Source organism: Seriola dumerili, unplaced genomic scaffold (assembly GCF_002260705.1).
Source record: "Seriola dumerili isolate Sdu_G_001 unplaced genomic scaffold, Sdu_1.0 BDQW01000169.1, whole genome shotgun sequence".
Lineage (NCBI taxonomy): Eukaryota > Metazoa > Chordata > Actinopteri > Carangiformes > Carangidae > Seriola > Seriola dumerili.
In genome coordinates this window covers 1,894,234-1,921,038 of record NW_019174424.1, presented here as the reverse complement: position 1 = coordinate 1,921,038, position 26,805 = coordinate 1,894,234, and the positions used below count along the sequence as shown (strand labels likewise).

General features: G+C 42.8%; 1 protein-coding gene across 1 annotated transcript; it reads right to left on the bottom strand.

The window, feature by feature from the left end:
* Window positions 1-113: 113 nt before the first annotated feature.
* Window positions 114-26,289, bottom strand: LOC111227269 (delphilin-like). Its single transcript, XM_022752704.1, has 24 exons — window positions 26,170-26,289; window positions 24,201-24,479; window positions 23,767-24,099; window positions 23,511-23,665; window positions 14,544-14,819; window positions 13,394-13,479; window positions 13,206-13,275; window positions 12,445-12,741; window positions 11,480-11,631; window positions 11,107-11,268; window positions 10,544-10,650; window positions 10,280-10,427; window positions 9,046-9,377; window positions 7,560-8,009; window positions 5,481-6,983; window positions 5,257-5,344; window positions 4,722-4,811; window positions 3,916-4,112; window positions 3,608-3,763; window positions 3,149-3,235; window positions 2,909-3,038; window positions 2,612-2,730; window positions 2,354-2,518; window positions 114-1,602 (listed from the first exon to the last, which is right to left on the bottom strand). Exons 1-24 carry the CDS (start codon window positions 26,287-26,289, stop codon window positions 1,522-1,524), a joined length of 5,583 nt encoding a protein of 1,860 aa, XP_022608425.1. The 3' UTR covers window positions 114-1,521.
* Window positions 26,290-26,805: the final 516 nt, after the last annotated feature.

Below are 26,805 nucleotides of genomic sequence, written 5' to 3'. Positions count from 1 at the left end.
TATACGGGTGCATATAGTATTATTTCTCTGTAAGACAACACAGTCTCATGACAGATCATTTTAAAAACATAGACAGTCAGGCAAAGATAGATTTCATATGACTCTTTATATTTGTCAGCATTGTTAGGACACAATACAAAATACAGACTTAACACTTTATAAGCCTTAAATGGACAGCAACGCTTTCAAGGTTCTGTAAGTTAAGCAGAAAAAAAAAAAGACAACTTATCCTAGCTGCACAGCTTAAACCTTAACCTTAACATTTAAAAATATCACAGGGGGACTAAGCTTTAAGTTTTACAAAGCACTGGTATAGCTCAGAAGCTGGTATGATGTATTATTAGTTGAAGGTTTTGTCAAATGCTGCATCTCATACACTGACATTAATGACATTGCTGTCCTCTCAGTGTAATAACTAACATTCAGTCTCATCCGGTACGGTAAAAACACAAGATATCTCTGTTACAGTTTAATGAATATAATATCTAACACTGGAACACAGCTAAACATTCATATATTGCACACTGCCCGCTGTCAGATCAACATAATCCCACTTCAATAATCTGTTATTACTGATTTGAGCCAGATTAAAAATGATCCAGTTAAAATTGTCTTTTAAAAACTCAAGTTAAGTGCCAACTTCTCACTGTTATTGTCTCATATGTACAAGTTGGTAGCATTTGAGGTATCATACAAGATCAACACCATTTAGGAAAAAAAAAAGTTCTTAAAGCTACAACTGATGTGGTAAGAAAATCCACTGAAATGGAGGTATACGCACGATGCGATAAATGAAACAATCCATCATCAGGAAAGCTGATGTGTGTGAGTTTTACTTGAGAAAATAAGCTACACTTAAGTCAGTAAAGAACTTATATTACATTCAGAGTGGTGGGCCGCTTACAAAAATACAGAACATGTAAACTAACAGGAAAAACTGCTTTTGTGGTTTCCTCCAAACCACCGACTGCACGTGGGTATATTTTAAATTAACATCTATTTCAGGATAAAATGTTTTTGTAAATCTACGTCTTATTCAAGGACATTATCACAAAGATTTTACTGTAGAATTGTTATACCACACTTACAGAGGTGACCTAAACTTAAAGAAAGAAAACTTAAACTATAGGATGTTACTGAGTAACTATCTTTTAAACAGTAGAGATACCTTGACGGCCAAACAAGATTGTGCTCTATGTAGAAGTCTTAGCCATTAAAGCTTCGACAAAACTTAGATTTATTTTCAAAAGGACCCATACACTACACCACTGGTAGAATGCAAAATGATCCATCTTTGATGCAAAAGACATTCTGTCTCCCTTGATGTAACCAAAAACACACACACATACACAACACTTAAAAATAGCTTTTTTGCTCAGAAATGTGCACTGAAAGGTGTGTGTGTTTGCATTTGTCCCATGTATGTACAGAATATGTATACACTATGTATGTGAACACTTGTGTGTACGTGTATATGTATACTGTGTTAACTGTAGTCATGTCCATATATATGTGTGTGTGTTACCAGGCCAGTGGGGAGGCCATTCGTGGACTCCTGGGGCTCTTCAGGTTTTCTGCAGCCTGATGATCACCGAGAGCTCTCTGTGGTGAAGAACCAACAGGGTTTGTAAGACAGCATAAACTGTATTATTATTATGGGTCTTTAAAAGCTTTTGTGGAATATATTGTTATCTTATAGTTTTTTTGTAGTGTGTTCCATCTTTTGGGTATTTATTTCTTTCAATCAGCGCTTGGTAATAAGGATTTCAGTGCTAAAATTTCCATATTTATGAATTCATAAAAACATAACCATGAAAAATTCAAATTACTAAAGATTATGACCATGACATTAAAATAATTGGATAAAATTTACAACAGATTCTCAATCAGGATATTTGTGAACTTTGATTTTCAGCCCATTAAAGCTGCAGAAAAAAAATAAAATTTCTATGCAAAAAAAAAAGTCAAATAACTTCTTTTAATTCTCCTTTATCTATTCAGATCTGACTTCCCGACAAAAATATTCAAACAACCCACTGCTGTATACTGAGTGTCAACATACTGATCCAATTACTGTGAATTGTTGCTCATTACTAAAAGCACTGAATACACTGCACAGGCCTTCCTGAAAACAAAACATTGGCAGAGAAGAAAAGTGTTTATCTGCAACCATTTAAATTGTGTGTCACAGGCTGTTTTAAAGAAACATTTGTTATTCCAGTTCAGTGAAGGCTAAGAAGGAACTAAAGAGGATAACATGCATATTATTTTGACTGTAATACTGTGCATGTGACAACAGGAATTATTTGAATGAATGAATGAATGAATGAATGCATGAATCTTTCTTGCTCACCTCAAACTTGCTCATGAACTCAGCAAAGATACCAAAGAAGGCCTCTGTGTTGGTGGCTTTGCTGTCTTCTCCAAAGTAAGAGGCAGTTTTGCTGAATTCTTCCATCGCTCTCTGTTGCAGGGACTCCAGAGACTGGAGTGCTGGGTGGCTGTTTTCCAAAAAGTTCTACACACACTGGAGTCAAGGGTCACAAACATCTCATTACTTCTTTTACTACATTATTTTTTAACTCTTTTCCTTTCCTTTTGTGAAGGATACACTCATGACAACAGCAAAACGGTCCTCAGCAGTCGCAGGCATCTTCTGACAGGCTGAGCGAATGTCCTGGATGGTTGTATGAAGGTCGTTCAGATCTGACGTGATAGTCCTCTGGTTTACTGCTGACCAGTGCGTGCACAAAACAGAAAAATAGAAATAGAGGGACAGTACACTTCAAATCGGTGACTAACATGAAAAAACATGACAACTACAAATAAATCCTGAGTAAGAGATCAGTCTGTTCTTAACTGTTCTCACACTGTGGAACAGGCATTGAAGGAAAATGTATCAATCTACCTTTGGCTGCAAGAGGAACCATGGTTAGATCTTTGGAAAAATCCAACACATCAGGAAAGTGTTGACATAAGGACTTGACCAGGATGTGCAGAAATGTCGACTTCCCGTCCACTGTTTTAGTTGTGCTCAACTGCAGAGGACAAAATGAATCTATTAACTGCACAACTGTGGTATGATGAAAATAAAAAGAAAGATTAAAAACAGGCAATTTTCTATAGTATCCATACGTGTATGACGTACCTCTGTTAGGAAGTTGATCTTGAAGCCTGTCGTCTTGTTGGTTTTAGGCTGGCTGTTATTCAAGTAGTTTCCCATCGCCAGCACAAACTGAAGAAAGAGAGAATGCAGCAAGCATTTAATTGATTACAAATTTGCGACATTTGTCTGAGCTCTCATTGGCAGGCATAGTTTTTTTTTTTTTCTTCTAGTCGTTTTATTTTACGCCAATCTAAATCAGAAATACTGAAAAATGAAGATATACTTCTACGTCTAGTTCCAGTTCAAGCTCCAGGAAACAAGTTTTACTGCTCCTTATATCTGATAACAAACACCATCTCCCACAGTGCAGGTGTTTTTTTGGGTTTTTTTTTTTTTGCTGTGTCTTATCAGAATCACACAGCATTTTTACACCATCAGCAAAACACCAGGGTTGTAGACAGCTTGTACTTTTTGAATGACCTTTTCTGAACAGTCCGTTACCTCTAGTATCTTGGCTAGCTTCTTGCTGGTCTTCAGCTCCATGGAGGCCTTGTAGATACAGTCGTATGCTCCCCGCAACTCCTCTGTCTTCTCCTGTAGAGAGCACTTGAAGAGGAGGCTCTGGAGGCGAGTCTTGTACTCTGGCACTGATAACATCTGACGGAGAACACACACAACGAGAGAGTAAGCGAGTGATGATAAACACAGGCAATGACACAGGCTAAGGTTACCGACGCAAAGGCTTGTGTAAATGTGCAAATCAACAAAAACCAACCCGCCCACCCATCCACTCCCTGCAAGGACTGTACCTGCAACACAAACTGGTCTGGTTCGCTCAGTTTGCTGGGGTCCTGCCTGTACTCTTCGTATTTTTTGACCTCCTCTGCATCAGGGGCATACAGCAGCAGCTGTTTGATGTGTGATGGCTCCAGCCTATCAGTGGCCATGTTCATCAGCACCTGACGCAGCTCCCCAGGAGACAGCTTCAGGTGGGCTATCAGGATGGCTAGAGGTTAAAAAAACAAAGGCCAAAAAAGTTTTAATTAAATTAAAATGCTGGTATAATGTTTACCATCTTAGTTTAGCATGTTTAGCATGCTAATATTTGCTATTTACAACTAAATACAAAGTACAGTTGAGGCAAGTAGGAATGTCATTACTTTTGCCAGTATATAGTCACTAAACAAAGTATTGGATAAACAGAAATCTTGACCTGATGATGACACTAGATGAAAGGTCAGGGGATCACATTTTTTGTTTCTCTTCCTGTGGGTATCATGAATATGTTTAGCAAATTTCACACCAATCAATCTAATAGTTGGCCAATATATTTCAATACAAAACAAAAATGTCAACCAAATGAAGGTGCTAGAGGAAAGGTCAGGGGTCCACCAAAGATATTAGAATACACTGTCTGACAACCATGAATATCTGTATGTGTGTGTGGTCCCAATCCATCACATAGCTGTTGAGATATTTCATTAAATAGGTGAAAACTGCTGGTGGACGGAGGACGACCAGTGGGATTCATCCTGAATAACTATAAATAAAGTTTAAAAACATAAAGGGTATGGTGTATATGACTATACATAATAATATGCCATTTTATACTTACAGGCATTGTAAGCCTTTTTATGGGACAGAATTTCTATCACATCTTTCTTCTTGAAGGTTTCTGACTGGAGGGATGGCTCTGGAGCAGGCACTGAAGTGGGATCAGTTACAGAGGAACATGGTAGATACACATACTGTAAGTGCACATTTTCCATTTTGACATTGGTTTCTAAAGGGCACTACAAAGGGTGTAATAGGAGAATAAGCTTACGCTCCACAATTTATAGTCCACAATCTACAAGGGAAAAATTATAGAAATACTACAGAAATAACATAAATATATAAATTAAATAAAATATAATATAAATAATAATAAGAGCTTGGAAATCATGATTTTATTTAATGATCAATTAAAGATCTAATAGGAGTTAAGATTAAGGAGTGTAATACGTTCACTGAATAAATCATCACATCACAGGGATGCAGGGATCCAAGAACCAGGATGATGTGCTATGAAATAATGATACATGTGTCATTCTGTCAAATCAACTACTGATCAAAGAACTTCAGATGTGGATGCAGCCACTTTTACTCACTCGAGCTCTTCTGCGTCCCAAAGTGGAGCTCCAGATCCAGATACTTCACCATGTCATGCAGTTTATCATAGTCAGAATTTGCTCCCAGCTACCAAAGATAATCAAAAAATGTTGACAATTTCATTAACTAACTTTTATAGTTTTATATTTTTATTTGTTTTTCTAAATATGAAGTGTGTCACAGTTTTTCTTAGCTCCCCATGTCTGAACCCCACACAACTCACCTGTCCCCAGATGGTCCCCTCTGAATTTTCCACCTGCTCCCAGCGCAGCCTCTTCACACTCATGTGGTTGGAGTCCATCCTGGACAGACTGGGCCTTGGCAATGGTGGAGGGGAACAGGGTGGGGGCAGGGGTGGAGGAGGAGGGGGCTCCAGGTGCTCTGTGGGGTCAGACAGAGAGTGGGGGAGGGACTGAGGCTGACTCGGGCTGTGGCATTGTTTATGGTGGGATGACTGGGATTGTGGCTGGTGTTGGGACTGCAGTAGGTGATGTGAGGGCTGCGACTGTGGACGGGCAGCTTGGGTGGAGGGCTGGACTTGGTGCGGTGATTGGTGGTGTTGGGGAAGGGGCTGAAAAGTGGAGAGGGTGGGCTGATGCGGCTGAAGAGGCTGAAAGGTAGAGAGAAGAGGCTGGGGCCTGTGGGGCTGCTGGGGAGGGTGGATGACATGAATCTGGTGTTGGTAATCCTGCGGAGGGGGCTGTGGGGTCATGTGGTGGATGTGGTGGATCTGAGGGGTGCTGGAGTGGTGGTGGGTCTGCTGGATAGAGTGGGGTCTCTGGGGGGAGGGTTTGGTGGGCTGGGGGTGATGGGTTTGGTGGATCTGCTGCTCTTGGTGTCTCCCTTGAGGTGACACTTGGCTTTGATGATGACCTTTGAGACTTCTGCGGCTCTGGTGTGAGTGGCTGTCCCGTTTTAGCTGAACTGGGAGGGAGGCAGGCTCCTGCTGGGTTTGATGCAGAAGCTCCGTGGAGGAGTGATGGGGCTTGGGTTGGTGCATCTGATGGACTTGATGGAGCAGCTCTGTGGAGGAGTGGTGGGCCTGGGGTTTGTGCATTTGCTGGAGCAGCTCAGTGGACGAATGGTGCGGTTGACCCCGATGCATCTGATGAGCTTGATGGAGAAGTTCTGTTGAGGAGTGGTGAGGCTGCATCTGCTGCATTTGCTGAGCTTGGTGCAGAAGCTCTGTTGAAGAATGATGGGCCTTGGATTTGTGGATCTGGTGGAGCATTTCTGAAGAGGAGTAGTGGGCATGGGCTTGCTGCATTTGCTGGAGCATCTCAGCAGATGAGTGGTGGGCCTGGGATTGTTGCAACTGGTGGAGCATCTCGGCAGAGGAGTGATGGGCTGGGGCTTGGTGCATCTGGTGGAGCATCTCCGCTGAAGAATGGTGAGGGTGGGATCTCAGGCCCTGATGACTTTGGTAGATGCCCTCAGCGTACTGACCTTGTTGACTAGGGTGGGCTGTCGGTTGGGGTGACGGCTGGTGTGGAGGAGGGGCTGAACGAGACTGCCGTCGGTGGTGATGGCTCTGGTGGGCCTGTTGCTGCTGTGCTTGGCGGATCATATAGAGGGGATGGTTGGCGTGTTGATGGGTAGAGTCTGGAGAGGGGAGTGGGGGTAAGGACTGGTGCAGTTGTTGGAGGGGAAGTGGTGAGTGGGATTTCGGCTGTGTTGGCTGGGCAGGCATCGAGTGGTGACTCTGGTAAATCTGTTGCATCTGTTGCTCTTGATACGCTTGTTGCTCTTCATAGACCTGGCGCTCCTCATAGACCTGGCGCTCCTCGTAGACCTGGCGCTCCTCATAAGCTTTACGCTCCTCATAGGCTTTTTGCTCCTGGAAGGCTTGTAGCTCTTCAAATGCTTTTTGCTCCTTGTAGGCTTGACGCTGTTCATACGCTTTTTGTTCCTGGTAGGCTTGACGTTGCTCGTATACTTGCCTATCTTGGTAGGCTTGTTGCTCCTGGTACATTTGTTGCTCTTCGAAAGCTTTTTGCTCCTCATATGCTTTCTGCTCTTCATAAGCTTGTCTCTCTTTGAAGATTTTCTCCTGATAGGCTTGTTGTTCCTGGTAGGCCTGCTGCTCCTGGAACAGTTGTTGTTCTTCAAAGGCTTTCTGTTCTTCATACGCCTGCCTCTCCTTGTACGCTTGTTGCTCCTCATAGACTTGTCTCTCCTTATACGCTTGTTGCTCCTCATAGGCTTGTCTCTCCTTGTATGCTTGTTGCTCCTCATAGACTTGTCTCTCCTGGTATACTTGTTGTTCTTGGTAGGCTTTTAGCTCTTGTATGGTAGCATGAACCTGTAAGTCCTCTTTTGTTGGAAGCACTTTGTGGAGAGAGTGGCGTTTAGGTGGTGGGTTACTGCGGGGTGGAGGTGGTGGAGGGGGTCCAGATTTCCGGCGAATGGGCACATATGCTCTTGGGGAATGTTCTGGGGTGTAGTTAAGCTGTTGCTGCTGTTGCTGCTGTTGCTGAGGAGGCTGAGCCTGCGCAGGTGCTGGAGGTGGGGGAGGCGGGTCATTGAACTGAACAGGCGGGGGTGGAGGAGGAGTCATCGGGGGAGGGGGGATGTGGTCAGAGGATGAGGAGTAAGTGAGTGAGGAGGCATTCTCTTCTCCGCTGCTGCTTTGAACGTCACTCGGGCTGCTCAGCTCTGGGGCCACAAATCCTCCATTTTCTTCTTCGTCCACCACTAACTCTTCTTCATTATCCTCATCTTCCTCATCTGGGAAGCCCATCTGCACAACATCCTGGCATTAACACCAATTACACTTCATTAGCCCATTAATGTCAAAATTGAACTTTTGAAATTCTTTGAGTTGATCAAATGTTGTCTAAAAACATTTTTTTAAACATACTCTAACCCTTAAAACACATTTTGGAGGCTAGACAGGTTCTACAGGATCTCTTGTATTCATCTGCAAAAGTTGGACACAACATGGTTAAAACATACATACACTTACTGCGCAGGTTAATGAGTGAGATGCCACCGCAGTAATGACCGCTTACGCACTTCTGTCTAGAACCCAGGTTACTTCATAAAGGCTGTTAATATCAAAATTAGTGAGGGAGGTGTCTAATGGCAAATCATGAGTAAAACTACAGTAAATTGCATTCAGTTGTATTTTGTTAATACATTTGTAACAGCAGGTTTTACTGGTTTGTTTTAATGTTGAGGGATTTTGGTGCTCTTCTGTTTGCAATTAGATCACATATTGTGTTTTAATGATTCTTTAGGTTCAATGTGATGCACTAACAAACCCCACTGAAAGAAAAACTCTACAGGGAAAGAAATCTGTTTGTGCTGAAGTTTAACACAAAAGATTATTTTTTGTACTTTTATTTTACAGGAAACTATGTTCTGTATCCATTCTCTTTATGTACTTTATGTGTGTCAAGAGGTATGTCCTATTTTACATTAGTGTACTGTAGCGAATCAGTGCACCATGGGGAATTTAACCTGCTATCAAGACCTATGGTATAATGGGTATTTTCACAGGAAACAATTCAATAGTACTGGCTTGTGACTTTACTGTATTTATAAGTGGGATGACAAAGAACTGGCTCAATGTGGAAAATTCTGTATATAAGAACTAGTTGTACAAAAATTGCACAAGAATTGTGCTGTAGTTTCTAACAGACTGTCTACTACTACTACTCTTTTAGGTTTCCTTTTGCTAATAGTGTATCATGTAAGCATCTAAAAAAGTGTCAATTCAGATTGTTAAACTCATATTTCACATAAATGAGACATTCTTTCCTGGTGCAGTGTTGATGTGACTCTACCTCCTCATAGTCATTCTCAGGAGTCAGAAAGTCGTCAATGATGGCCACCCTCTGTCCCAGCTGCTCACTCAGTGCGTCCAGAAAGCGATCTGTGTCTTCTGAACGGGGTGGTTTGGAGAAGGTGTAGCGTCGCTTGCTGCTGCGATGGGCTGGGGGACTAGATGGGAAATCAACGGGCTCTGGAGGTGAGGGTGGGGGACTGTCCAAGCTGATGTAGGGATTAGACTCTCCACTGGTCTGGCTTGTCAAGCCTGATGGGTAGAACTGGGAAGCAGGGGGGCTGGGGAGAGGTTCCGGCCAGGATGTAGGGGGTGCGGGGCCTTTACGGCTACCTGAGATAAGGAGGAGAGGTATACAGTTATATTAATGCCAGATAAATATCTGAAGCATCAGCTGCAATGGCTTGCACTGAACAACATAAACAAACACAACAAATGCATAAAAAGGCTTTCAATCAGTGACACTCTCCCACAAGTTCTGCATTTGGAGAAAGGTTCGGCACAAAAAAGTAATCAGAACGTCTCCCAGAGGAGCTAACTATTCCAGAAAACACATTTTTGATTTAAGTGGGTCTTTAAATGTGTGTTTTCTAGTTCCACTTCCACCATCACCATATCCTCCCTATAAGGACAAAAAAAGTCTACTGTGCATAAAGTGCCTGTAACATGAGAGCCTGGCCATGTGAGCGGAAGTTTCTCTCCCTCACGAGTGCACACTGCATCCCTGACTGGGGGGGTGGCAGGACAAGCCATGGGCAAACCAAATCCATTCAAAGATGGCAACTTGTTACAAACCCCCCCCCACCCCCCCACCCCCCCCACCCCCCAAAAAAATAAAAAATTTCCTCTCCCCGTTTCCGATGCCAGCTCTGACCCTGCACTCTCTTCCTGCACACAAAAGAAACTAAACCTAATAATAGCCGTGCTGCGAAAAGGCTGAAAGCAGAGGGTTGTTTCAAATCTCTGCTCTGCTGTATATTTATGTACAGCATGAAATCACAAAAATCCCTGTCGATGTTAAATTCAAGGATATTCAGTTGAGTCAGAAGTGGGTTGGCTGCCTTGGGATTTATCATTCTTGCTCTGCAGCATTTTGTTGTCCTCCTTCTCTTACACTATTCCCCTAAAACATTCACACACTCACTCATCCACACAATAGTCATTTTATACAGTTATATTAGTTAAATTTAACTCTAGCTGCTATGAGTTTAGAATGAATTTATACTTTTGGCTACCTGTGTTAGCATGTATTGTAGGGGAGGCTGAGCGTGAAGGAGGTTCCAGATCCAGCAAACTCTCAGGGGCAGGAGGAGGGCGGCTCTTCAGAGACTTGGACCTCTTGGCTGAATACATGTTCTCCAGTTCAGCGTACACTGCTGACAGCTTGTATGGTGGAAATGTACAGAGAGACCAGAGTAAGACCTCTTGCCCTGATGATTATGAATCTTACTTTGATATTTACTGTATCTTTTCCCATCAAGAGCAGCTATGTTACATACATTGGTGAGATTGTTAGGAGTCTCAGGTAGGGAGGTACCATCTCCTGACTGTCTCTCTCCTGGAGCCAACCTCATCCCTGTCTCCAGCACTGGCTCTGCACGGAAGCCTATGGTAATACACTCATTAGAATGACTTGCAAGGTTTTGTCTGGTGTTTAAGGTGGGGGCTTCAGCTGATTAGGGCTTAATATCAGCTCCAGTTACATTAACTTAAGCCAGTTTTGGGTCAGCAACTGCAGACCTTGGCATTAGTCCAGCAACTAACTGTATCAGATTTAGTCCAGTGTTGCACTAAGCCATTCTGCTTTCATGGGCTTATGACAAAAATATTATTCAGTATTTAAAATATTGTAGAAAATATACAGTATGAACTGATGTCAGCAACACTGGTGATGTTTAAGAAGTGGAAAGCATTAAACAGGATCATGTTCACGATCACGCTGAAGATAATGTGAGCGATGATGATTAAAATAGTGATGATGCTGACGGGAATGTGTCATGGCGGTAGCAGTGTTACTGCTGCTACTGATCAAAACAATGAAAATGACAATGAAGATCTGTACCCATGCCCAAGTGTGTGCCAATGACCAGGTCATCAGAGCTACGTCCCCTCACACTGCTCCTGTACGTGGTCCCTGTTACCCTCATGGAGCTGCTACGGCGATGGGGTTCAGGGGCAACCTCAGGCTCCGGAGGTGGGGGAGGTGGTGGTGGTGGTGGTGGAACTGGAACACACACACATATTGGCAGTGCAGAGGAAGAGGCAAAAGGTGTATGAAGAAGAGCTGCAGCACCTGAGTTGATTGCACTATTAAAGATCCCAATGCCCATCTCACGCACAAACTTTTTTTCATTCGTACATATAAAAACCTCAAAAGCAACACATACCAAAAAATATATATATAAAAAAAAAAAAAAGCAAATGTGTGCACACACCTGGTGGTTTGTATCCAAGGAAGCGGGAGATCTTGCTCTGGCAGTGCTCCTGCTCCTCGTATGTCAGCAACTGGTAAACAAACTGCCAGATCACCTGTTTGGCTGGAGTATCCAGCACCGGGAACACATCCACGATCAGAGTGTCAACATTCCTGTTGCCATGGAAACACAGGCAAGGTGACAGAGGTCGCCTGGCTGTCCAATCAGAAGTCAACATTAAGCTCACACGAATGGCCACCCGTGTATGCAGACAACAAAACACAAAATAAAAGGGGCACTCCACTGATTTTACACATATAGGCCAGTTTACTCACCAATGTGCCACAAGTACTACTGTGTAAAGTCTAAGAAAATAACCCCCATCATCCCCTCAATATTATTTCTGCTTGGGTTTAAGGACTAAAAGTTTATAACAGAAAGCCTGTGTTACAAACTTTAAAAGATTTGGGCATTTGAAAAGATTCTAATGGTTGCATTATGGGAAATGTAGGATGTAGAGCCAGTGTTTTGGTGCTTGGCCCATACTAGGGATGAAAAATAAGGATATCTTGGCCCTTGGTGTTTCAGTCTCTGTCTCTTTTAAGTCCCCAAACTTCAGGGCTAAATCTGGAGTACCCCTTTTATTGTGCTCATGAAATCATTAATGTAATTAATTTACCTGAATTTGTGACTGCCTATAAATATTTTGATTTGAGACACTTAACAACCTGATTTAAACATGTTACAGTTGCACTGTCAAAAAGAAATCTTAATTTCCAGTGTAACTTTACCAGCCAATTATAGTTTAATTGGCTAGTAATGTTACACTTTAACCTGTCCTGCAAAATACAAACATGTTCAGTTATTCCAATCAATAATTTCTTCCTTGTTTGCATATCACTTCACATTCATCCTCTGACTTTCTCTCCATCCCCCCCCACTCCCTGCTTCTTCTGTCCCAATCTTCTTCCCGACCCCTTGCTCACCTGTGCTGGAAGAAGTTCTCCAACGCCTTGCAGATGGTATACCTCTCCTGGATGGTCAGCAGGTGCTCCAGCTGCTGTCCGAAGGTGCGGCCCTGAACCCTGATACTGGGAGGCAGAATCTCTGCCACCCACTGCAGGGAGCTGAGCGCAGGGGAACGGGCGCGTTCTGTGGGAACACCACCCCCTGCGAGGTCCTGTTCTGCCAGGGTGAAAGTAGGTGGACCATCCTCCACTACCAGAGTGGGCATGGCACCACTCCCCTGCAGCATGGACACCACCTTCTCGTGGGAGGAGGTCCTACAGGCAAATTCATGGTATGCATGGAGACACATGCAGACATATACTGGATGGTAACTTTAAGCAATTACAATGTAAGCAATTACATGCACCAACACTGGTTGTTTTATAGAAACAAATTCAATTTCTCTGATGCAGCCATTACTCATTTTACTTAACTGGTGCATAAAAGAGGAAACGACTTACAAAAAACATTCTCTATCCTGCAAAAGACATTAAATATACTGGAGTAACACATTTTCACATTCTCTGGGGAGCTTCCTTATCATTCATTATCCATTTGAAATGAGAAACAAACAGACATCAAACAACTGTGTATAACTGTGTTACCATATTTATCTTTACTGGTAATTTTAGCCTTTTCCTAATGAATTAGATTTACTTTAGAAACAGCAATGTTTTATGTTGGGCTTGGGCACAAATTTGCTAAAGATTTGTAAAGTTAATGAGGGTGAGAGCTCAACCTCATGTCCAGTCCGTTGAGAAACAGGATACGGTCTCCTGGTTTTAGACCTGCCTTGTCTGCTGGGCTGCCTGCAGAACAGAAAAGGAGCAAGAGAAAGAGACGTCTGATTTGACCATGGAAAACTGAAGAGAAGAAGAAAGTCAAGCTTTGGAAAGATACCATTAAATCAATCAATTTTAAACTTACCAGGGATGACAGAATCGATCCACACTGGAGCATGGCCTCTAAGAGTGAAGCCAAAACTCATGTTGCCCTTGCACACTCTCACTGTCCTGAAGGGACAAATTTGAGCTTTTAAACAGAGGCCCTCTGAAGTCAAAGAACAGCAGGAATTCAAAAATACTCAGCTCAGTCTCAAGTAATTGTTAAATTTATATGGCTTATATATGATTAAGGTAATGTGTATAATGTTCTATGATATAATACATGGGTTACCATAGAAACCTTGATTGATGATAATTAATAATCATGGCATAGAGAAGACAAAGTGTACTTAAGTAAGAGTGATTGATTTATTACGAAAGCTCATTGCACAGTGCTGTGGCTGTGATCTGTTGAAAAGGACAACTTCAAAGAGATCAGTAATTTAATTGACAAGTTCTTCTGCCCATCCTGAAACATGTGGACTGACATTGTGGCTCTCCTGTGGATTTCCATATTATGCAGACTACTTTAAATTCACATCCTGCACGAACAACCCTACTTAAATATGGACAATACATCCCCAGGGAGCGTATAACATCTTAATAAGCTAGAGCCACCGAAGAATTCAGCAGATTCTTGGGGCACTTTATTCCTACAATATAAAGGGATGGTGACAGGATGTTTGCGATGATGTTGCTTACTTATTTTGAATGTTTTAAACTCCTGATGATTCTGATCAGGATCTAAGCAGACGGGAAAACATCAGTTCATGAAGACACGTCAGGAAACAACATGACCGCAGACAAAGAGAGCAGGAGATCAGGCATGACTAGTCCAAATAGGTTTACACTCCCACTGGCTTTAGTACTGATGGGTCTATTTTTCAGTTCACTCCTACATATCTTAGTTTCCAAAAATTCCATGCTTACACTAAAAAACCTGTCACGGTAGTTCTTGTGGGGAGTGGTTATAAATTTGATCAGACAGGGGGAGAAAAAATATTATTTCAGGAAAAGGGTTTTCTTGGAAAACTAAAAATGACATGCACATTGTTGCTGAAACAAACGCTGTGACTCCTGCTGATGGAAGGCCACAACATACAGAGAGGATGAGCAGAGAAAACACTGTCAAATAAAAACCTAGGCTGGCACCTATCACTGGGTAAGGCGGCAACATGACACTTAACACAGACCTGCAGTTGGTGGTGGTGCCACTGGAGTGGCCGGCTATGAGTGAGGTGGTCTTTCGCATGCCGCGGGCGGGGGGGACCACGCCTTCCTCTGCGTGGGTGCGTGGCACTGAGCTGGCGCGGGTGGAGACCAGAAGGCGTTCAGGGTGATCCTCACTCCGGCTGCGGCGAAGGCGGTTACGGCTAGGGTCACTGAAGCTCCGCCCCTTGAGCCGGCTCATCAGGCTCTGGGAAACCACCTCGTCAAAACGCTCCCGGTGCTTCTTGGGAATGAAGATCCTGGCAAACATTGTGCAATCAGAGTCAACCTCAGATTGACTAGAAAATCTCTATCAGAAAGCAGATGTGGAGCAGCTTCCAGTTCAGCTTCTCTTGTGTAAAGATCATTTACATAAGAACACAGCAACTAAACAAAATCACATCAAAGCAGCAATTTCAGCCGAAATCCAACAAATCCAAGACTCTTTATTCTGATCACTCAAAGCCTCCATCGTCCAAAGCCTCCAAAAAAAAAAAAAAAAACCTAGGGATTCTTGGTCTGATTACGTATTGTTCCAGCTGCAGGATCCACTTAATTGGTTTAAAAATAGTTCAGCCCATATTGCCTCATGGGAGGGCCGAGGCAGGGAGAAGAAGAGACTGGTCCAGCATTAGTTTGTGTGTGTTTTTCTGGTAGTGGGTGTGCGCACGCGTGTGTGTGTGTGTGTGTGTTGGAGAGAGAGAGAGAGAGAGAGAGAGAGAGAGAGAGAGAGAGAGAGAGAATGAAAGCGATAAGGGATGAGCTTTGTTGTGTGGTCCTGTCACATCAGCAGCTGCAGGTAAGAGTGTTCAGTATCAGTGACAGCTCACAGCTAATATGCGAAAAGGAGGAAGCACAGTGCCAGAGCTACCTCTGGGAAAAAGCGCTCCACTCCCTCTACTAGTGTTATTTTCCCCTCCCATTATCAACTCTCACTGCCTTTTCTTTCTTAAAGGAAAAAAACCCACCCTGGGATACTCTTAGATATGAATTTGTGGTATCTAGTGTGTTCCAGGGGAGGATTTGTGAGCCACTTTCCTCTAGTCTGTTTTGTGTGCTGCATATATATATATATAGATGAGAAAGACAGTGTCCTGTCAATAAATTGAAGATTGGAGAAAGAAAAAGTAGTGTCGGCTATAACTGCTTGTTCAAATTCTGCATCAAACTTGTGTAAGAAGAGTTGTATTTCAGATGCACACACTGTCTGAGGCTTGGTGGCAAAATTGGTATTGCTGCCTCTTCAATGACAGATTTCTCTTTTGTGTGGTTTTCAGCATCAGCAAAAAATTTTAAAGAAAGAAGGCTTTTGTTTCCCCGAATTAACACTCAAACCTGACATACACCCCTGATGTTTCAGACTGCTCAAAACGTCTAGTCCCATTAAACTGTCTTGTAGCTCTGTTGTCTGCTGCATGCAGTTTATTTTTGGCCAATTATGTGCGAGAACAAGAAAAATACAAAACAAAACAACAGAAATGACCCAGAAATGTAAGAAACATTGCCAGTAACTGTTTTAAAAAGTATTTTGGGTGTGTTTTTCCTTTAAATGTAGGACACCTTCCCCCCATTTCTTTCTCTTTTATCTGCAGTTCTAAATGCACATACAAAAGCAAACCTCCATCTCACATGCATAGCGTATACACACACCTTTTTCTCTTTTGCATATCTGCCTCCCCATCCCATCAACAAAATGATGATGCCTCCATCTTCGAGACAAACCTCTCTCTACCTCTCTGTCTTCAACATGAATCTCCTGGGTGCTTCCACTGTGCAGAGGAGAAAAGAGTGTTTTGGTTTTATAGAGTGCACAAGTTCTAATGTGCATCTATATACAGAGTAGAACTCCTTGCTCAAACGCCACTGTTGGGAATAAGGCACAGCGGTACAGTTAGGTTTTCAAAGCTGTTGCAGTCCCTTTGCAGGTACATTTGGGAACACTGTTAGGAGGCCATGATTAGAGGATTCTGTATTTGATAGTTTCATAAAAACGTACAGCAAGTTTTGGATTTGAATTAAGAGTGATGCATAACCCGTACTGCTTCCACACCAATAATTTGCAATCCAAAGTTGAGGGAAGCTAACGGATTATTTCCACTCTGGAGTTTTCTTACCTAGACAGAATTTTGACTCACTGAAGTTCACAGGCTTATGCAACCATTTGCACACTCTCACACACACACACACACACACACACACACACACACACACACACACACACACACACACACAAAACAAGCCTGTGATTACAGCTATCCCAGACAACCTCACATTGATCCAATACAAACTTTTATGAATCAGGTCATAGATTCTAAGGCTGTAAATCCAAGATAAACCCCTTGCAACTAATCACATCTAAATTTCTGTGTTCATCATACATAAAGCTAATGAATTCAATACAGTCATCATTTTCAGTAATGTTAGAGATATTTAAGACAAATCAAGCTTTTGTGAAATAATAGCACGACACACTTACATCTTATTTATGGCAATATATTGCAAGTGTAATTGTCCCAAACGATAAAAAGACAATAGCACTGCAGCAATAGTACAGTATGACCTTCCCACAGTCTTACAGCAACAACTGGCTACATAACAAATAAATAATGTCACTAATCTAAGTTATCTACAATCATCCTCGCCACAGAAAAGAAACAGCCCAAATTAGACACTTCAATCATCTGGACACTGTATTCTGATCTCAGCTCTGCAACCAAAACTACCAATCACACTATTACTTGTAGTGTATTACAAGTATGCCCCTCTAGTTCCACAGGGCTCAATTATTGACCCTCTTTTATTTCACCGCTATGCTAAACTCAGACCAAACATAAGGAAACAGTGCATCAACACAGTTAAATTGATACACAATCATATACACTATGTCTCTGGCCTTAAATAAACACGGTCCTATTAATACACTTACACAGTATTGCGAACATACACAAATGGATGGTTTTACTATTGCATAATGACAAAGCAGATGTGATGTCTTGTGCTATGATGAAAACCAAGAAATGATAGTTCAACTTGATTCATTGTCTCCTACAACTATTGATAAAATTAGGAGAAGTTTCCTTCCTTTGTAAAAGCTGCAGAGACTGTGCATGTGCGTCTGTGTGTGGAAATGTGTCAGTACAACCCTGGTCACTCAGTGTTCTTCTTGTCATGAAAGGACAATCTTCTCTATAGGCACTGTTTAATGTGCTTACTATAGAGGCATCCATAAATCCAAGGGAATAAGAGTATCTAGGTGACAGTGATTAAGTGCATGGTGTGTTCATGCAGCAAGAAAAAAAAAAAAAAAAAAAAAAAAAAAAAAATCAACATTTCACCTGAGGGCTACACTGTGCTCATCTGCGATACCAGGCTGCTCTGTGGTGCTATCTAAAGGGTCATTTTCTATAGCAAGAAGAGAAGTAGGGTGATTATAGTTAGAGACGTACCATGAATATATAAAATAGTAGAAAATAGAAAGAAAGAGAGAGAGACTGAGACAGAAGTTGGTGAGAGACAGCCTGACAAGCAGACACAGTCAATGAATTGATGTGAAGAATGGCACAAAAAGCCAATAAGAAGATACAAGGAGTAAAATATGATGGAGCCAGAGAGAGAAAGTGGAGAACTAGAGCTGTTTCTAGGCCAGGGTCATGAAACTACTGGGAATGAAGCTGGGTAATCTGTAGGCTATGTAGGCCACAGAACTTTCCCAAACAACACTCATACATCACCATGGATGCTCAGAAAAATGGGGGATAGGGAAAACGAAACAGAATGGGGACGTTTACTCTTTTATAGCAGTCTTTGGCTCTATTTCATTTTATCAACTATTGACTTGCGTTCCCTTCATCACCCCCAACTACTCACTAGCTTGGTCTGACTGTACTCATGTTACGAGAGAAAGAATATTTCACTTGTCAAATCTTGTAACCCGGCCAAAACATGTGAGCAGAAACTTCACAGCCTCCTCCATTGAAGTTGGATGTAGGCCTTGGGATGCCCTCAATTATAAGGAGGGCGAGAGGAGTCTATAATTAGGTCCAAAGGAGGGGTGGATCAAGGACACAGCACACAGAGAGATGAATGACAACTGCAATCAACTTGGAAACTCATTGCAAAAACCATTATTATCAGACCCACTTCTGATCAGCCAATTTGACAGCTGGGCCAAGTACAAATTTGCAGATGCAAAGCATAGCTTGAGACACAGTGGGGTTTAATCACAGAGTGGAATTAAAAAGCCTCAGAAACAAGGAAATAACATGAAAGAATTATGAGTAGCAGTAAAGTTGAGTTTTGCTAGAATCTACAGTTTTCTCATCATGTCTCCCATCCTTTAGTCAAATTTAGATACAGCACCGATGTTCAAAAGGTGTAAAATAATCATCAATACAAACTTTGATAACAAACACATAGAGAGAAGTTGCACAACAACACTTCAGCAACTTCAGATACAAGTCAGCACAAACAACATAAAGCACAGCGAACACTGCTGCTGAGATCAAAGGAAAAGTGCCATACCGAAAGTGTCTGGAAAGGCTCCTATCCCTTCCCATGGCTCTTCGGGGCTTTGAGGAAGTGCCTGAGCTCAGTTAAGCAATGCAAATGCCTCCCCTCTATCTCGGTGAGTCCCCATCTAGTTTGAACAAACAACTCTCCCGGACAAAGGGGAAAGAAGAGAAAGATGAAGAATAAGAAAGTGTCCTGGATCTCAAAGGCGCTTGCTGCAGACTCGGAAAGCAGCCAGATGAAGAAAGAGAGAGAATGAGAGAGAGGGAGGGAGCAAACTGCAAGAGTGGCTGTGGTTCACATCCCTCCACACCTCCAAAACATCCTCAGGCAGCATCATCAGCTGTTCTCCAACTTCATGTTTGGGGTAGCACTCTTCCCTTGTCCCCATCGTGTATTCCCTTGTTCTTCAGGTACCAAAGAAGCCAGGGTCAAGGTCACCACAGGTTGATCCTCTCAGTCACAGCTACAGGACAGTCCTCGTCACTCAGTCGTCCATCATTTGGCAGTACAAGGTAGTGAGTGACAAATCATCTCTTCCCTCAGTGGAGGAAGGAGGAAAGAATGAGATGAACAGGAGTAAGTGAGGAGGGAGAGAGGAGAGAAATAGAGAAGAGAGGAGAGCCCCAGTGGAATTTTATAGGCAGGTCAGCACAATGAGTGTGTGTGTGTGTGTGTGTGTGTGTGTGTGTGTGTGTGTGTGTGTAAGAAGCAACAATGTGCATAGGTGAACCTGCAGAAGCTGACAGTCATGTCTGTATGACACATGCTCCACACAACTGGTAACTAATTTCTGCTTGTATGACAGCATCCATCCAAATCTCTGTAAACACACCTCCAGCCCAAAGCAACTTCACCAATTCATAAAACATGTATAAAAATCAGAAACACACTGCCATTCAAACACTAAAGAAAAAAACTGCACTGCATCCCAAACCCTGGGTAGGCAATGTATCAGTCTAATTAATTCACAGCTCTGAAATCTACAGATACAGTATCAAAGGCCTACAATTCACTATAATTACATTCAATTACCACAGAACCACAGAGCCCCATGAACAAAAGAGCTAATAGGTGTTCCAAGGTTGTCTCTAATGACTCCAGAAACATAATCTTTCACATAACTTTCAAGTGTTCAAGCACTTGCTAACCCCTGGGTTTAGGAGCCATTTAAGAATCGACACCGGCGACTGCGTCAGAAACCTAAGAGAGAATTTATTAAAAGAAATAGGCTGCTTAAAAATAGAACACATCCTGTGGGAGGGCGAGGCAAATCGGTGAGGGGACAGAGGCAGACTGAGCAGAGAGTGGCCCAGCTGGTCAAGTTTTACAAGGCGCACAGAAAAAAGAACTTCTGTTAAGCACACCTCGCATCCTCTCACACAACCCCTAATTATTAGACTCAGGTAGGTAGGGTGGAGAGTGTGTGTGACAGTGATTGAGGTCTGACAGATCGGGAGATCAGACACATCGATTCTCCACACCTCAAATGTCAACACTGGCACACAGCTCATGATAAAGCACGCCAACAATCTTTCATATGACATTTTCTGGTCTGGTTTCTTAAATCTCATAATCAATGGCCGGTGTTCCTGCAGGGAGGCTAGATGCACAACTGTGATTAGGAAAGAGGGCAACCAGTGAATTGAAATAGACACAATAAAGAAATTACACAATCAATATCGACATATTCAGACTAGCTCTCACTTTGTGCTAGACTAGTTTAACATGCTAGCACATGAGCACTTCCTAAGTAACACCAGAGACAAATAAACCTGAAGCTGATGTCATTAGTTTTAAAGTTATTTGGTCATAAACCAAAGAATTTGACTAATTTAAGGTCTGACCTAATGATGGTGCTAAATGAAAAATTAAGGGATCACCAAAGTTACTCACCCTGAGTGTGTGTACTAAATTTAATCAAAAATCCATCCAGCAGTTGTCGAGACATTTCACTTAAAACCACAAATGACAACCTCATAGGAAAGGTCAGGGGATCACCATCATCATTAGCATTCATCATCTGGGTAATGTCATGTACCAAAATTTGTGCCGATTCATCAAGAAGTTGTTGAGATATTTCTCAGGGTAAGTGCAAAGTTGACTAGATCTGGCACTAGATGGAAAAATCATGGAATCACTACATTAGGAGGGCTTCACTCTCTGGGGACCATGAATGTCAGTGCAACATTTCATGGCAATCTGTGCAATATTTGAGATATCTCCGCCTGACTGACCATCAAACCAGTACTGCCATCCCTGGAGCGCCTCTAAAAAACTGGAAATTTAGCCTTGAAACAAACCTATTAAAAATATCATCAACAAACCATTTCCCCAAGAACAGAGTACATCCACATTACATCTTTTCTCAGTTGCCGGAGACATCTCATTGTCAGCAGCAGCCATTTACAGAAACACCACCCTGAGGCATTGTCCACGGAGAACCTGGAGTCAAAACTCCCCAAGGCTCCTACCACAGATATGATCACCAGATTCTGCTGAAAAACATTACAAGCTTTTCAAAAAGATGGAATATAAATAATACTTTTTAGCCCTTTCCAGAGATTACAAACTCAACAACACCCTGCGAGATTTAAGCAGTCTAATTGGCAAAAAAGATACATATTGTTGCACAAAATTACAGCACAAACACTGCAGGCAGAGACACAGAGAAAAGAGGGGAAACTTTGCATATCAAAGCCTTTCAAGGTCAAAGCACACATGAACTACCAGGATGGAACTATGGGTAATTTCAGCTATCTGAAGATACAGTTGATTTATCTAAAAGGCTGATTCAGACTCATATTGGGAGAGTTACTGTACTTTCTCACTGCCTAAAGGTGAGGAAAGCAACTAAAAACAGTTCTCAGTCCTCCATGGATACAGCTAATGCATAATTAATGGCACTCCTGTACCATACAAACATTACAAAGCATTTTTACAGGCAGCTTTCTAAGGAAGGAAATGTGCTATCAAAGCTGTGGTCCCGACAGCTGTGTCGGAGCAAACTGACATGGCTGGACAACATTTTTGTTTTTCAGCTGGAGGGAAAAAGGATTACTCACCAAAAATGAGTCACTGGCGGAACTGAACGCTAATTGACTGTAAAAAGACTGATAGTATAGAATACTTTAACTCCACCACTGCTCACTTCATGACCAATCATAGGTGGCCACGTAAGACGCTTTGACACCAAACCTGATCACCGGTTAAATGCTGCAACTGTTAGAAAATCTGCAAATGCACAATTCCAAACAGTTTTTCAGTACTCACCTGAGGCAGCAGTTCATAATTTCTTCCAGCATAAAACTTCAAAGCAGGGACAGTGTGCATGTGTGTGTGAGAAACAGTGCTGTGTGCATGCAGTCTAAGAATCTGCATGTTTTTCCGTTTTCGCATGTGTGCATATCTCAACCACCAGCAGCAAACTGTCTGTAGCAGCTACAAGCTGTATGCAGAGGAGGGAATAAAAAGCATCCAGTGATGTGATCTACAAAAAAAAAAAAAAATATTGTGCGTATATCAAAGAGTGTATCACAGCTGACAGGGAGAGTTGGGAAAGAAAGGGACAGACAGAGAGAAAGTCAAAGTGAGAGCAAGTGAGAGGAAAAGACAGAAGGCGGGGGAGAGGGGACTGGCAGAAAAAATTTGCGAATGTGTGCAGAGGTATTGTGTTTTGGGTTTTGATTTTCCGATCAATGCTGAGGAGGGAGAAATGTAATATTCGGCGGTGAATTTCTAACCGTACCCCCATGTACTTTACCTGAGAGAGGAGAAACAGAACAAAGTGACATTCGAGCACCGGAGGGCAGCAGTCAGTGCTTGACATCAGATCAAAGAAATTCATATGTGCACTTGATGTACACCTCTGGCATATTTCACAGGAAATTGCTGAGAGGGGGAGTTTCTAAAATATTGATTTCATGGGGCAATTAAGGAGTTTTTCCTCCCTCGCTGTGGTCCTATTGTTATGTAAGCGTGTGCTGTACAGTGAATCCTGTAGCTGAACTGTATATACAACACAATGGACTATAACAGTCCCTTGTGTGCACTTTTACAAGCCTTCTCAAAATCAAGGATTATGGGAAAAGAACTGAAAATGTACAGTAAAGTCAGGGCCTCATATTACTGTGGATTTCAGTTGGCCTTTTCGTAATTCAGCTCTCCTATGGAGGGTGATTGTACGCCACTGAATTGAAAGGATTTTTCTATATTTCAAAAAAGGTTAATCATTTATTGAGACACACATTTTGGATTAGTTGGAATGTGTTACTGGGCTGTTAATGAACTGTGCTCGCTTGTTTTGTTAATATTTTACAGTTAAGTGATGTGGAAATCCAGTCGTTTGCAGGAGGCCGTAAACAAGGAACACACAACACGCACAGAGACGTGTTTGACCTGCAGGTCTCTCTCTGAATGTGTATGTGCAGCTGATTGGCTACCTGACGCTGTCAATCAGCTGCTGATGCTCCTCCGTGATCAGGATATCAGGCAGGGCCTCGGCCAGACTCTCCACATCCCTCTCAGCGGCGTACTGCTTCAGGACCTCAAACAGCTGTTCCTTCACATCTGGCTCCTCTCCTAGCACTTCCTCCACCTGATAGACGAATAAACACACAAACATTGATTACTACAGATGAAAACACAGCAATCACATAAAAAAATACTCTAAGAAGTAAACATATATTTCACATTCACCTTCTTATTGAACTCCATGGCCTTGTGGGCGCGACTCTCCCTGACACTGTCCCCGCTCTGTGACAGCACCCTCATGCTGCTGCTCAGCCGCTTGGGTCGCCGGGCCATACTGAGCACGCCCAGACGCAGAGGTCGGCCCTGAGCTGCTTTGATCATGGCCGCTGCTGTTTCGTGATGCTTCACTGGGATGCCGTTGACCTCCATGACGTAGTCCCCAGCCTTCAGGCCACTGCGACCGGCGGGACCGTTGGGCATGCAGTCCTCCACCATCAGAGGGCTGTCTCCAACGATGGTGAATCCGAAACGGCCATCAGGGCCAGGGGTGATGTCAATCTAAAGAAGGGGAAAAAAGGATGTTTCAAAGTTATTTTCAATTTCAGGGATTTTCCACCAATTTAAAAACAAAAAATGCAGATTATTGTGTGTTGGCTGACCTGTTCAATCCGTGACACCACTCCGATGCTAGGTGGGACAGTCTTGAGGGTTTGAGCCAGGGCGATTAGCGCCGGTGTGCTGAGGTTGGTCACATCCTGGCCCTCGATGTCCACCACCTGGTCCCCGGGCTGCAGGCCAGCCAGGTAGGCGCTACTGCCCTCCACCACGGATAAGATGTAGCTGGGCCCAGTGCCACCCAGCCGGAAACCAAACGCCTCTGGCCAGTTCTGATTGGTGGCTGGGAGACCGAGGTCTGGAGGATGGATGGAAAGATAAAACTTGGGAGGGGTTCAAATTAATAGAGGTGCTGTAATTAGCTGCTGTAATAGGCATGTTTCTGGAAGGCATTTGTATATTAACAAGGTACAAATTCAGCTTCAAAGGGCAGTCAAATTGGTATATCAGTTTAGACTTTAATATAGAAGGTAGTCATCTTTCATGAGGAGGTGAAACCTGAAACCACAGCTGTTTTACTGCTTGTAGGATTCGCGGGTCATATTCTTGAGCAAGATGCTCATATAGACGAGCAGGTTGTGACTGTAAAATGAAGGTCAAATGGTCCATTGGTTTAAATAGGGCACCTCGGTGATGGAGCAGCCGAGCTGTCGCAGCAGGTACACTGGTCTTTTTAATGAGGCCACAAATATGAGGACACATATTGAAGATTCAAAAAGCATTTACAAACAGAATTGTTACAGACAGATTTGTTTTTCTGTAAGTTGAATGACAGCCAAAGGAAAATATGAGAGAGTGGAGGGAGTTATTTTTGACTGTTGGTATCAAGCCCACATGTTGAACTGCTGCCCTTCCCCTGGTCACTGGCCTCATTCTGCTGCAGCAGAAAGATTCCCAAAAGGCTCATTTGAATTGATTTCCTCTGATCTACAACCATCTGGATACATCAAAGATATATGTAGGGCATTATAGGGATCAGTTCGTCCACTTAATGACCTTTTCTGTTAAAGATCTCTCACCAAGCACTGCAACCTTGCCCCATATTCTAGATCATAAACTGAAAATCTACATTTTGAGCACTTATACTCGCCCTTGGTTTTAAATTAATCTTATTTTCTAATCTCATTGCACTGTGCTCTTGGTCTTCACACATTGCGCATTTATATTACAAGGCTACTTAATGATATGGCAGTATTATAAACTTAAGCCAATCTACCGTTTTCATTTATGTTAGATTCCTCTGCCAAAATATACCTGAAATATAAATTATCTAATACAGCATGTTTGTCTCAAGGCAGCACTGGCACTCCCAATCATCAATTATCATCAAGTCTCATCATATGATGACACAAGCTTAAGGAGCAGAATTTAAAAAAAATATATATTGTAAAACTGAAGCTACACAAGTAATTTTACACAATCATCTATCAATCCACCGGCACTAAACCGCTGTTTCTCTTTTTGTAAACAATCAGAGGCAGCGAAAGATGGGAGTCAGGGAAAGTAAGACGGATGCAGAGAGACTAAATTAGAGACAGAAAGTAAGAAAAGTAAAAAAATAAAAAAAAAAGTGCACGAGAAGTGTGAAAATAAAAGTCTGTACAAGACTTTGCCAAGAAATGTAGAAATGTCAGATCTGCTTCAGAAAAAGACAATTCAGATCTTACTGGAGCACAGGGCTAAATATTCAGGGTGAGATGTGGCTGAGTGAATAAAACATATCAAATCCAAAGACTCAAAGAGCCACAGAACTTGGTTGAGCCAGCTGAATGGAAACATCAAACTGTAGCCGATTACTGATCTAAAATAGATTGGGAAATCACTGACATAGAGCTGTGGATCATAGTCTTTTCTCCCAACCAGAACACAAGCAGCACTCAGAGGACTGTCAAGACTTCTTTTTGTCCTGTTCTCTCCAGCCTGCGACCCAGATACACAATCTCATCTTTTAGCTCCTTCTAGCTCTCTGTGACACTTAAGCTTTACCTCCAGCAGATGAAGCAGTTCAGGAACATCATGTAAAAATGATGATTCAGAGAAATAAGACTTACAGAAATCTTTGGAGGCACTCCGGGTCCCGGACTTGCTCTGGCGCAGGGAGAAGCGGCCCTTTCTGCTCAGGAAACGCCTCATCCTTGCCCGGCTTGCGGCAGGGCACGTTCCAGCCAGCCTCCCTTCACCCCCGGCCTGGGGGTAGACGCAGCCAAAGAGTGCCCTCGGACACCTTTGTGCTGCTCCTCACCTGAGCTCACTGCCTCCAAAAGCCTCTACCCAGCTAGGCAAATAAAGTGTACCTAAAAGGTCACATCTGTAGGTTATATAGGCCAATGCCTCCCCCTGTTCTTAATCAGAGAACCAGCAGTCTGTAGCTCAGGAGAGGGAGGCCGGAGGAGAGAGGAGAGCGTCTGTAAGACAGGCTCTCCATCCTGGATGAGGCAGTCCAGCCTCAGCCTCAGTCCCAACCCTATGGCTGAGCGATGATCAGAAAACTGGGACACACTCACTTGGTCCTGAAATGGTTCTTTGCAAGAAAAGGTACTGCGAAGCCCCATTTTTCTATAAATACCTTTCCCTCGCTCTCTCTCTCTCTTTCTCTCCAACCCTCTCTCTCCGTCTCCCTCTGTCGCTCGTGTGGATGGGGCCCTCTCA